The 13,121-nt window shown below is 52.1% G+C and overlaps 1 protein-coding gene across 2 annotated transcripts in view; it reads left to right on the top strand.

The window, feature by feature from the left end:
• Nucleotides 1-9,676, top strand: part of LOC141934320 (acid-sensing ion channel 2-like) — a 104,501-nt gene extending 94,825 nt beyond the window's left edge. The window contains exons 4-11 of one of the 2 annotated variants that reach the window (XR_012626302.1): nt 1,638-1,788; nt 2,213-2,269; nt 2,824-2,977; nt 3,717-3,808; nt 5,589-5,668; nt 8,745-8,813; nt 9,032-9,206; nt 9,572-9,676. Coding sequence is in view for 1 of the 2 variants with exons in the window: in XM_074849678.1 (XP_074705779.1) it covers nt 1,638-1,788; nt 2,213-2,269; nt 2,824-2,977; nt 3,717-3,808; nt 5,589-5,668; nt 8,745-8,813; nt 9,032-9,133 (705 nt within the window). In the remaining variant the exon portion in view is untranslated. Of the gene's footprint in view, nt 1-1,637; nt 1,789-2,212; nt 2,270-2,823; nt 2,978-3,716; nt 3,809-5,588; nt 5,669-8,744; nt 8,814-9,031 lie in introns of both variants that reach the window. The other variant, XM_074849678.1, reaches the window with a different exon arrangement.
• The last annotated feature ends 3,445 nt before the right edge of the window (nt 9,677-13,121 follow it).

The following is a 13,121-nucleotide window of genomic DNA, read 5'->3' as shown; positions in this document are numbered from 1 at the left end:
TGCCGGGAGGGTTCATGGGGTCGTTATTTATCCAACAGTATCTGCAGTGTGCCTCCATTTCCTGGGTCATCTTTCTCCTCTTTCCCACACATCTCCAGAAGAAACCCAAATCAAGCACCGTAGAGCCTTGCCAACTAGGTCCTAGGCTCATCGTCCATCAACATGTTTACATATTTATTTTAGGATGTGATCAATGTTACTACATTTTTGAAGGGAATGTTTTTGTTCAGCCAACGTGCTTTGCCAGCACAAAACGTTCTGTGTTTGGAGCAAAGCACAGCAAATTAGATGCTGCTTTAAAACACAAAGAAGGAGGGGTTAGGGGAATGTTATTTTTTGCTCTCTAGCAAAGAGTAGTGCAGAGCATTTAGCAAAGATAAAGAGAAGTGGGAAAGGCTGCGAAGCTGCAGACAGAAAAGGAACAAGGTAGATTTGGCCATGGGGGCCAGAGAGCATTTTTCCTCCAGCATGTCCTGGGCTCTGAATTAAGGTTTCTGTGGTGGATTGTGGAGTCCTGCTTATCTTATCTTTGCATTTGTGTTAAATAAAGTGGTAACAGCAGAAGGGTTTTCATTGCACTAGCGCTGAGCAGAGCAACTTATGAGCCTCATGCGAGGTGATGTGCAAACAGGGAAGAAGACAGGTTCCTCATCATCAAGGGATGCCAGGAGAGCGGATAATGTGGATCTAACTCCACAGGGCTCTCCCTGAGCATGGGTGTTCAGAAAAGGACATGAATGACTTGTCTGCCTTCTCCAAGGCTGCAGTGAGGTGCTGCTCTGCAGCCCAGCACCATCTCCCATGGCAGCACCACTCTGAGCAGAGCCATCCCTCCATGGGGAGCATGAAGGTTTGGAGGCTCTTTATGGCACCAGTATGCCCTCTCCTTGGCATTTTTCACCTTCTGCAGCAATCTTTAGTTGCTGAACTGTTCTTGGTGCTTTCCACGTGCTTCCCAAGTCCCTGGACCTCTCTGAGGGTTGTGATCTGCTGCATTTTTCATCGAGAAAAGTGCCTGAAGAAGTGAACGGTGCAAATGTGGCAGCTTTGCTCATACCAGAGCAATCGCAACCATTGCCAGGATCTCACTGCCACCCCTTTTAGCTCCTCAATGTCACCAGCACTGTCTGCATTGTCCCCAGGAGTGGCACATAGTGGCACAGTTCGGAGGTCAGAGTAAGCTGGAGATGGGAGCTGTCAACACACCAGTGCCAACAACCCCATGTTTGCTCGCTCCGAAGTCAGAGATAATTTGCAGGTCGGAGCCTCTCCTTCAGTCCCTGCGTGGGCAGAATTTTCCTAATGGTACAGGAAAGACCACAGAGCTGGTTTTGGAGAACCTCTGGTGCTGCACATCTCTGATGCATCATCCTGCTGCAGCTCTGCTCCGGAGGTGCTGGGTTGGAGGGACGCAGCAGAGCAACTCTGGAGCAGAAGAGCTTGGTAAAGGTGCTCACCTGGCAAAAGCCACGCTATGGCCATCCCTTGCCACAGCACCGCTTGGTCCCCTCCTTAAAAACATCATTAAAATTGTGCTCTGGGGGCTCCTCTGTGGCAAGAGGAGGGAGATGCTGCACCTCACTCCTTGCTGCTGGTCCCCAGCATCCCCTGACACCCCGCTCCTCCCTCTCTTGCAGCTGACGTACCTGCCTCCACCGTGGGGTGAATGTCGCTCGTCGGATATGGGCTTAGACTTCTTTCCCGTTTACAGTATCACGGCTTGCAGGATCGACTGCGAGACCCGGTATATTGTGGAAAACTGCAACTGCAAAATGGTTCACATGCCAGGTCAGTGTGCCAGGGGTGGGCAGGGACCCCCTCCCTCCACCCAGCCTGCATCATTAAGGGTTAACAAGCTGGAAAGGGAACAGGGATTAAAGGAGCTGGGAATACCTTTCCCTAAGGAAAGAAGGATGCTAACAGCCTTTGCAAAATGCCCAGAAATAAGGGCAAGACATGACAGAGGGACATGGGTCTGATTTCCCCTTATTTAGCCCCAGTTAACACCCCTGGGTGGTATTTCCAGCAGCCCCCTCCTCAGTTTGCAAGAAAAGGCAGCGTGCAGATGTGGGGCAGATGCTGCCGATCCCCAGCCTGGGTTCACTTTGCTGAAGGGAGGTCTTTGTGGTCCCCATGGAGAGCCCAGCAGTCCCCAGGTCCCTTGCAGCAGCAGTGGCTGATGCCCGCTGATGGATGTGTCCTTTCCGTGCAGGGGATGCTCCCTTCTGTACCCCGGAGCAGTATAAGGAATGCGCAGAGCCTGCGCTCGGTGAGTACCAAGAGATCTCCCTGGGTACCACGGTGTCCCAAGCTGGAGGGGCTTTCAGCAACCTGTGTCCTACTGTCTGGCAGGACTGGGATAATCTAGAGTAGCTGCAGCCTGGTGATGGGTTTCGATGAGACTGGGAAGGGCTGGGTGCACCCTGGGATAAAGTTTCTTCTGGTTCTGCATGGGGCTCCATGAACGCAGAAACCCTCAGGATAACAGGTACCCCAGGATATGTAGGCGGGGAGCACCTCTGGTTCTGGGTTTGGGTCTGGGTTTGGGATGGAGGGACCCATTCTGTGTCTGGATTTAGGAGATTCAATTACCACGTGTTCCCCAAGCAGATGCTGGTAAGAGTTTAGCCTCCCCCAAAAGGCCTCTCTCCAAGGTGGTGGAGATGGCCATGCAATGAAATGGGAGAGAAATGGCCAGGATGGGGTTTCCTGCAGCTCTTCTGAGATGTGACTCCTTGGCCCCACTCTGGGTGGCATGACTCTGCTCCCACATCTGCTGTGTGTCCCTCACTCCATGAGATCTAACTCTGTGGCCTTCTCCAGGTTTGCTTGCTGAAAAGGACAGCAATTACTGCATCTGCAGGACACCCTGTAACCTGACCAGATACAACAAAGAGCTCTCCATGGTCAAGATCCCCAGCAAGACCTCGGCCAAGTACCTGGAGAAGAAGTTCAACAAGTCAGAAAAATATATCTCGTGAGTGTTGCAGAAAACAGATCTTCATTGCTTTATGGGGGGAAAGTGTCTGTAAAAGCCCCGTTGGCTGTTTAAGCCAGCCTGTGCTAAGACCAGCCAGACCTTGCCAGTGCCTCCATGACCAGACAGAGGTATGTCCTCCAGGGCAGGTTAGGGTGAAACCCTTGAAGAGAGGAGGTGTAGGTTGCTTTCTTCTCAGTAGACGTGTTTCCAGACAACTGTATGTTCCTTCCTTGGCCTTGTTTTCATGAGCATACTCCATACCCACCAAAAACAGTGCAAGAACTCTATTTTGACAGGGAAGCCCAGTCTTGCTGGCCCTGTCTGAGATACGGCTGCTCTCTACCCAAGTCTGGGCTGTGGACCTCAGGCAGCCCCCGTCTTGGACCTCTCCCAGTTCTGGGCACATTATTGTCTTGCAGAGGCAGCGAGAGTTATTCCATATTAAGGATCCTTTGGACTCTTGCTGTTAGCACCAAAGTGAGATCCAGAGCTCAGATCCCGAGAGATTTTGGGGAAACATTTTCCATCTTCTGCTAAGACTACCAGAGTCCTGATGGTGCCCTGTGGTCCTGGTCTCCAGGAGGTCCAAGTGTCTGTGGGTTGCTGAGGACCCCAAGAAGAGAATAGTCAGGACAGAGAGGGGAATAAAGCCCCAAAGTCCCATTTTTTCTCTTGTCCCAAAGCACACGAGACCGCTGGTGGCTGATGGGCTGATGCTGTTGTCCTCTTTCTACAGAGAGAATATTCTTGTGCTGGACATATTTTTTGAAGCACTCAACTATGAGACAATTGAGCAGAAGAAAGCCTATGAAGTGGCAGCCTTACTTGGTAAGGAGAGATCAGGGGTGCAGTTTGGAGTCTGTGTGAGCCTGTGCTGGAGTCCATGTGTGTTTATGGGACAGAGAGATGCTACGAGTGGGTGCACAGCTTATGTGCATTGTCTTGAAAATCCCAGCAAGGTCCAGACACCTTCCTGGCCAGCACACTTTCTACCCTATCTCTTATTTTCCTTCCAACCCCAAGCTGTCCCAGGAATGTCCTAGGGACCACAGCTACTCCATGTATCACCTGTGGAAGGTTAACGTGAGCTGCTCCATCTCTGCTTGCTACCAGGGCCCTATTATTTGGAAATCCCAGGGCTGAGCGGGTGATGGATGCTCTCTGTGGTGCCCCCCATGCTGGAAGGGCAGTGTGTGGAGGAGAACAGCTCTTAAAAACATCTACCCTTCACCTTTTCCATGCTCCAAATTCATCCTCCTTTCCAGCCAGGCCAGCCAGGACCCTGAGCTCTTTGCCTTTGGGTCCCTGCAGCTCGATGGAGAAGGTGGAGGAGTTGTTGGGTTGCTCAGCCTCAAACTGGGTCAAGCTTTGCGGGTGTCAGCTACAGATTTGGGTGCTTGGGACCCGTTGGGTTTGAGGGTGGAGGTGTTTGGTCAGGAGAAGCAAGCATGCTCTGTGCCCACGCTCAGCCTTGCAGCCCCCTCCGTGTGCCACCCTGAATCCCCAGATCCCTCCGGGGATGCGGCTGGAGCTGGGCCACCCCGTGGGGCTGGACACTGCCAGCCTCCCCTGGGATGGGGACACTGTGGGGAGCAGAGCACCCCACGTCCCATTGGGTGCCCCAACGCCACCCCACAGTGGTAGCTCTGCAAAACATACATGCTGGGAGCACTTCTGCACCAGTTGTGGGTTCCCCAGGAGTGCTGCAGCGAGGAAGAGGAGGCTGGTGATGAAGCCTCTGTAAACAAGCCTCCTTATTTGCATGACTTTGCATGACCCGCATTCCCAGGGCACTGCAGGCTTTGGGCAGAGTCTCATCTTCCCCTAATCCTCAGCCCCTATTTGAACCAGCACTTTGCCCCCCAAGCACCTTTTTTCCTCTTTCTTCTGTCTCTCTTTTGTCATCACCCACAGCAAAGGTCCCATAGCCCCTCCACCCACGGGTGCCTTTGCTCTGGGGCACAACACAGTTGAACCACGGATGTTTTGCAGCAAAATCCATGAGATTTATCTTCCCTAAAGCACACGGTTTGGCATAGCACAGTATCTCATATCAGCAGTTACCTTCCCAGCAGATTCCTGCAAGTCTCCTCTCCCCATGGTGCCTCCTCCGCAGCCCTTCCCCGGCGCTGGGGGACTCAGAGACAGCCTTGAGATGCTCCCCTGAAAAAGCAGGCCGTCTCCCTTTCCTCTCTTCAGCAGGTTTGGGTTTTTTCTCAGCTCCAGGGGATGTTACCTAATTCTTCTCCAGCATCTTTCTCCTCCCCCCACCCAGTTTGGGAATTGGGCTTTGGGATTCCTGGGATGAAGCTTGCTGTCTGCCTCTGACAGATGGCTCCCTCGGATGCCAGCGTGCAGTATCGCTTCCTCATTAGGCTTCCAGCTGATGGCCTCATTAGCAGGAAAGACACTTTGGTGGCCGGCAACATCCTTCCCGAGATGCTTTTCATGGCATTAGAGCTGTTGGTGTTTGTGGGGGCCATCCCTTGCATTGCCCCACTCTTCAGGGGTGGCAGCGCCCAGGGCAGCTGCACCACGGTTGCACGGGTGCCTCTAGGAGCGTTTACACCAGGGATGAAAGCCATGCACGTGTTGTTCTCTCTCCTAGGTGACATTGGAGGCCAGATGGGGCTATTTATCGGTGCTAGCATCCTCACTATACTAGAGCTCTTCGATTATATATATGAGGTAAGACCCTCGCCCTTCGCCTTCTTGCTCTGGCAGGGTGTGGGTTTGCCAGCCTTGATGCCAAGCTGGGGTGGTCGTGGACCACGACCCTCCATGCCCGCTATTCCCACATGGATTATTGATTTTAATTAATGATGTTATATACTTACTGCTCTACCGTAGTGCTACATAATCAGTCACGGCCGTGTAGCGTGGTGCGGAGGTCCCTGCGTCAGCGGGGGCTCTCTGTGAGGGGGGGCTGGCACGCAGCCACGGCATGGCACAGCCAGGTTCGCTTGGCACCCTGCCTCTGCTAATGAGATTTGCTTCTCCCTTGGGCTAATTAAGCACCACCTTCATGTAGCTGTGCTGCTGCCCACCCTGAGGCTCGCACTGCCTGGGGTGCTGGCTTGGGACCTGCTGCTGCGCCTTCCTGTCCCCGTCCTCAATTTGGGCTTCTCCCAGCAGCATGCTGTTATTATCTTCTCATAAAACCACCTTTAATTAATGCCTGAGTCCCAGTCCAGCCGTCAGGCGGCAGAAGCAGCGAGGCCAGACCTTGTACGGTGGAAAAACCCCAGTCCCTGTTATCTGCTGTCTGCAGCTCTGCCAGCAGCCCTGGAGCAAGGAGCTTTCTAGGAAGCACCGAGACGAGCTCAAGCATGGTGCCATGGCTCTGCGGTGGCCAAGAGCAGGTGCTCCGGAGAAAAGTGCAAGCCCTCTTTAATGGGGATTATTGCAATAAGCAATCAGGAGGGGACGTAGCTTCCTGGCAGCCCTCCCTCCTCCTGCCCTCCAGCAGCAGAGTTACGACCCTTGTATAGTTCTAATCTCTTTTTGCCTAAGCAAGTTCCCCCAGTGAATGCTGATGTCTCCGCGCAGCAGCACAGCTCAGCATCTCTCCAGGGGATTTTGCTTTTTCTGTGCCGTGGTGCCAGCGCAGGCCTCGGCGTTGCCCTGCTGTCACAGCCTGCCTGCGGGCATCGTCCTGCCAGCAGCCTCCACTGCTGCCCCTGCAAGCGCAGAGGCAGATTCAAGCAGCTCTCTGCACCCTCCTGCTATTTGGACTTTTTCCACCCCATTTTTCACCTAAATGAGCCGTGGTCCAAAATAACCCTCTCTGGAGCATGCTCCCTGCCAGCAGTTGATTTTCCTTCCCAGTCCTTCAATACATCACAGAAGGCTTCATGTTGAGGATACTAGGCTCGTGATTTTTATTTGTAAAAGAGGAATTGAGGCAGGGAGAGGGGCTGCAGCCGGATGTGAGCCACCGAGGAGCAACCTGTTTGCACCAAGATGACCCCAAGGACCCAAACACGCAAGCGTGTGTCCTGTTCTGTAGCATGAAAGAAGGAGTTTATGGCTTGGGATAGTTTCAAGGAGGATGCAAACACCTACAGAGGCAGGAAGTTCCCAGCAAATTTGGCAAATCGGAGCCCAAGGTCCTTTGCCCTTGTCCCTGGGAAGGTGCCTCCTGCTAAATCAGCTCATGGACTCGTTCCCTGGTGATTTCAGTGCAGTGGCTTGGGGCCCCCTGCACCCAAATACACAATATCTTAGACCTGCATAGTCCAGCACTCTCGTAGCCCTGCCTCAGCCCCGACTCATGATGGGATCAGGGATTTTGAATCCCATGGATATTGCAGTCAGGGTCATTCGTGGCTGTTGCATTAATGTGTGCCGAGCCAGGTGGGTGCACAGGGATGTCAGGCAACCACGCTCTCTGCTCTGAGCTCGCTGGGGCATCTTGAAAAGCCTCTTCATGTTATTAAAGTTGGGATGCTGACTTTATGTTTTAAGACAGTCGCTCCCCATCACAGTCCCTTCTGGGCAGCTGTTAGCACTTGGTGGCATTACTCTGCAATAAAATATATTGAAAATTACAAGCATAAAGCTCATAATGGCTTCGGAGTGCAAACAAAACCTGCGCCTCAGTTTATATCTCAGGCTGAATGCACACAATATTTCATTAAAATTGCCTATTCCCGGCTTACTTGGGGTTCTTTCATAAGAAGGTAATAAGAAACCTCACAAAGTTTGGATTTTTCTTCTCCGTTTTACTCCTTTGTTTGACATCTGCTTATAAAACTAGGCAAATAGTTTCCTCTTGCTGTTATTTTTTTATCTTTTTTTCTTCTTCTTTTTGGGCAAACATGGCTTAAGGGAGCATCCTGTCTTCTTGGAGAGGCTCCCCGTGCACACGGATGCACCAGCAGGTTCACCCAACTATGCCCTATGTGGGACATCTTCATGGTCACCTGTGACAGATATTTAACCCACACCAGACAGGGAGAAAAGGAATAAAATGTCTTAAATGATGCCCAATCTACATGGCTGATCTGATCGGCTCAGGGTTCCATCAAGGTGGGGTTCAGTGCACCTAAAACTCATTGTGTTTTCAACCAAAGCATTTGTGAACTCTTCGAGCTTGCCAGCAAAGAGATACAACTGTTCTTTTCCAGTGGGTTAGCCAAAATCGGATGAAATGTTGACCCTAGAGATGGTTTTTTTGCTTCATTTGCTCAGCACAATCCTCCTCTTGGTCCTGCCTCAGGGCAGAGTTGTGCTCCTGGGTTCATCGGGGTCCCAAATCCCCACCACACATCTCCACATGCCAGCCAGCATCCACCTTGCTTCCTTAGGAACTGAACCAATTTTTCACATTTTTAGCTTTCTTATTTTTTTCTTTTCCCCCAGTGGAAGTTTTTCAGAAAAACACTCATTTTTTTACCTTTCTGGGATTTCCCTTGAAAATACATTCTTCAGCAGCAGTGGCTGCCAGGGAAATAATGTGGCTGTGAAGAGAAACGGTGCTCACATAGCTGACATTTTTCAGTAAACCCCCAAATATATTTAAAAATACTGAGTTTGGGGTTGTTTTTTTTTCCGTGTGAAGAATTCAGTTTTGACGCGTGGGGTGGTTTCCTTGGAAAGATTGTCTCCTTCTCCATATCCTTCAGCGGGTGTCCTCCAAACCTGGTGCATTCCCTGGGGCTGTGTTGGTGAGGCTGCTCTGTGCCTCGTGGGATGCCCACGCAAGGCAGGGGAGATGTCTTGCCTGTTCCTGCCCACCTTAACCCACCTTCCTCTTTTGCAGCTGATCAAGGAGAAATTATTAGACCTACTTGGAAAGGAGGAAGAGGAAGGGAGCCATGATGAAAACGTGGTAAGGAGCCCCATTGGGAGACAAGAGGAAATTTCCCTGCAGTTGGATCTGTAGGCAGGTGAAGTCGCTCGATACGGATGCAGCGTTCAGCCCCAGCTTGAGTTATTTCCGAAGGATTGATGCTATGGCTCGGCCAAAGAAAGGAGATAGCGGTTGGGGAGGGACAGGGAGCGTCCAGCGGCCCCAGGGTAACCCTGTCCCCCGCTCTCCGTCCGCAGAGCACTTGCGACCCCATGCCAAATCATTCGGAAACCATCAGCCACACTGTGAACGTGCCGCTGCAGGCCACCCTGGGAACGCTGGAGGAGATCGCCTGCTGACACCATCCGACCGCTCCACAGTGCCAACACCTAAGGAAGGAAAACTGCACAGGAAAGCAGGGACCGAGCTCAGGTTTGCAACGGGGGAAAAAAAAAAAAATTAAAAAAATATATTAAAAAAAAAAAAAAAGGAAGAAAATCGCTATGCATTAAAAAAAAATAAATATATATATTATATATATACTCTGCCAAAACCAAGCGAGAGGCGCCTTGGACTTGACTTGTGTTGTCCTTTCCTGTGGGGGGGTTGTCTTCAAGATGTGAAGGCAGCAGCTCATTTTTGAACTGTACAAAACAAAGAGACCACCACCACCACCAAAAACAAAACCGAAGCCCTGCCATTTCACATACTGCCAAATGTATAAAGCACTTGCATGCCAGTTCTTTTTATGGCAATATATTCCTATCTGTCTTTATAAGCTCTGTTCCTCTTTACAGTCTCTGATTTTCACTACAAGAAGGAACTCGCGGGCCCAGCCATCCCCTGAAATCACCATTACTAACGTCGTAGGCTGAATTAGAATAAAGAAACAAAAAGTCGCAGCTCTTGGATTCTTCTTACGTTCTTGTCCTTCGTGTCAGTCTGTGATGAATCTTAAGCTAAGCCGGGTCCCCCAAGGCCAGGCCACCACCGGGGCTCCTCAGCGCTACCAGTCACCCCAAGGTGAGCATCCCTGGAGAGGGGCCGGACCGGGTGGCTCTCGGTGGATCGTCCCCCCCGGCTGCTGTGTCGTGCTCCTCCGTCTGCAGTGCCTGGATAGTCCGTCTGCGGCAGGTGGGCACGGGGCGGTGGGTTTCTTTATTTTTTTTTTAATATTTTTTTTTAATTTTTTATTTTTTCCCGTTAATGGATTCTGTGCTTTCTCCTCGTTCTCATGACTGATATTAAAGCTGGTCTTGTGGAAATGGCCGGGCTGTGTCATTTCTGCCTTGCCCCCCACCCCAAGCTGGAGCCCCCAGCGCAGCCTCGGCACAGGGTGAGGGGCAGTGACCGGTACAAGCACATCCCAGGGGCTGCCCAGGACCATTCCTCACCCCTCACCCCAGCTTTACTCCTTCCACTGCGTCTTCACACCCCTCCTGATGGGGTGGGCATCATGCCATGGCCGTGCTCAACCTCTTGTGCTCAGCTGCGTCCTCGTCTGCTCCATGACAGTGGAGCCAGCTCTGATGTTGTGCCCTGTGGTCATCTTGGAGCCCCATTTATTAGTGACCAGGAGTCTAAATAGAACTGGCTCAAAATGATGCTGCTTTACCCCAGTAAAGAGAACAAGTTTCCTGGAGCTCCAAACCCTGCTGGTTTTGTAGGCTGGGGGAATGGGAACAGGTTGCCATGTGTGGGGGTGTTTGCACCTCTGCTAGCTCATGGCTGGGTGCTGCTGAATGGCCAGTGACCATCACCAATCTGGTGGCCACAGCGGGGAGAATCACAGCTGGACTGTGAAAAGCTGCTTTGGGAGAGCTGATGGGAGTCCCAAACCTTGGGAGGGCATTAAACCAACCACGGGGAGTGGAGGTCAGCCCAGATTTACCCACAGCGGATGCTGCAGAGGGGAGGTGTGTTGGGATTTGCAGCCGGCTGAGGGCCTGAGGACACCCCTTTGCCCTGGAGAAGGTGCAAATCCATCCTCCTAGCCTGTCTCAAGTGCCCATGTTCATGCACAAAAACACTTCCCTTCAGGACAAATCCTTCTGCTGCCCAGAGGATGGTGCAAAGAGCTTCCAGTCCATCACTTGCTCTGGAGCAGACTGCCTCCAAGGACAATGTCAAGCAAGCAGCCTGCCAAGGGTGCTCAGGGCAGGTCCCTGTCCTGGGCCACCCAAGTCAACAAGAGATTCCCTGTGTTTGGACAGAAGTCCCAGCAGCCACACAGACACCCTCAGTGCACTGCAGTGTCTCAGGGAAAGGCAGGTCCTGTCTCTGCAAAACCCAAATCATGTCCCCCCATCACATGCCACCAAACCTGCGTCCACTGCCGTCCCCACCGTGCTAGCAGCAGGGCCTTGGAGCAATGCTCCCCAGTCTTGGCTTTTCCTCCAGCAGCCGGGTTGGGAGGTCTCTGGCTGCTGCAAAGCTGTTCCCTGCTCCACAGGAGCCTCCTTCAATTAAACATGAGCGGTGCCACCAAGGAGCCACATTAAGACATCCCGCAGGCTGTTTAGCTGCAATGTCCTCCTCCTTGCCTTGCTCTACAGCAGCATGTCCTCTACAGCCCCCCAACGTTTTCTCCCTTAGACAAAAATAAAAACCAGTAAGGCTTCCAACAAAATACCTCGTTTCTGGGATTGAACGCACCCAAAAAACCTTCACCAAGCAAGGAGGCAGGCAGAGTTCTTTCAGACTTCAAGAAGCAGGAGACAGGCTTCAATCCAATCCTCTCCAGGCTGGCAGAGCCTGGAGCATGTGTGCTCAGGTGTGTGCCCTCTAAAGGGCATACAAATTTCTCCACTTGGCAATTTATTAAATCTCCATTAAGAGATTTTGGTAGAGTCATTGGAAGTCTGCTGAAGCTTGATGAGGTGGCACTCCACAGGGATACCCGGAGGTGATGTGAAGAGTTTAGCTAATACCACCTATAGAGGAAAGCCACTTGAATGGGGAGGGGGGGTTGCTGGCATGAGGATGGCATCTCTGATTGCTCCTGAAGAGCGCACCCTCAAAGGGCTTGCTGAAGAGCTCATTTTGTGTTATCAGTTTTCATCTCCTGAGACCTGGATGCTAGCCACACATTCATTATCCATGGTATGCCCAGCCGCCATCAGCTGGTACCAAGTGCTCATTGGCAGCCTGGCTGCAGAGCTGTGGAGCGGCCAAGGGTTGTCTCCCATTGCCAAATCCCTGTGCCAGCCTGTTCCCTGTAGCCCCTTCTGGACCAGAGGAGGGAGTTCATGCCAGGCCTAGCTCAAGGTGACTCACTGCAACATCTGTAGGCTCTTAGCCATGCCCATGACAAAGCCATCAAAGCCCAGCCTTGTCTGGGTGCCTCATCCAAACTGGTCTTTCTGTCCCTTACGCTAGAAATGGCTGGGAAGGGAGTTGGCCCTATAGCCATGGTGGACCTCTGTACTGTATTTCTTTGTGCTTGAAGGAGCAGGAGCGCCTCCACCTTTGTTTGGGTTGGAGTCCAAGGGTGAACTTGGGACTTTACAGGATCCAGCCCCTCAAATGCAAAAACAACTCACTGACAGAGTGTGGGTATCGAGAGGGGATGGGGGATGAGCAGTGAGACACTGCTGATGATGCCTGTCCCTTGCAGATAAGCTGGTACCCTTTGACAGCCAAGTCTGGAGGAGATACCACCAAACTAGGCAAATTCAGAACTCTCAGTTCCTGGGCTACGCTGCTAAATCCGTGGGGCAGCCTTAATGCCTAAATGCCTTAGAGGTATTTGTATACTGAGCTTGTTTTGATACCCAAAAAAAAAAAAAAAAAAGCCCCATAGGCCCCTTAGGGATCACCACCGAAGTGCATTACATCAACAGAGCTGGGACAGCAGCAGCAGCGGAGGGGGTACGTTGAGGCACAGACACTTCCCCACACTGAAAGCCAGCTGACCCAGAAACCAGCTGCACTGGAGGTTTGCAAAGCTCCCGGCTGCCTCCTGTCCTTTTGTCCTGAACCATCCCACATCCAGTGCCAGGGTGCTATCATGCTTTTAGGAGGCTGCTGTAACCAGGAACACATGGCACTGGCTTGGTGCTGACCCAAGTGCTCTGGAGCACCGACGGTTTGAGCAGGAGGGCAGCAGAAGGTGGAAAAAGGTGAACTTTTAGCCGTGACATCTTCCATCCCTCCGTGTAAGTTGGCTTGGCAGTTTCAACACTGGTGGATTTATGCTTGCCTAGAAGGTCTCCCCCATTCCCACCTCCTGCCACGGGGTCTTCCCTGGAGCCACAGCTGATGGGCCATGCTGCCCGGCTCTCTGCAAGCCTGTGGCTTGAAGGCTCCTGATGTGCTCATTTGGCCCAGAGAGGTAGCGCTGATCAG

This window comes from Strix aluco, chromosome 24, assembly GCF_031877795.1.
Source record: "Strix aluco isolate bStrAlu1 chromosome 24, bStrAlu1.hap1, whole genome shotgun sequence".
NCBI lineage: Eukaryota > Metazoa > Chordata > Aves > Strigiformes > Strigidae > Strix > Strix aluco.
This window is presented reverse-complemented; position numbering and strand designations above follow the sequence as displayed.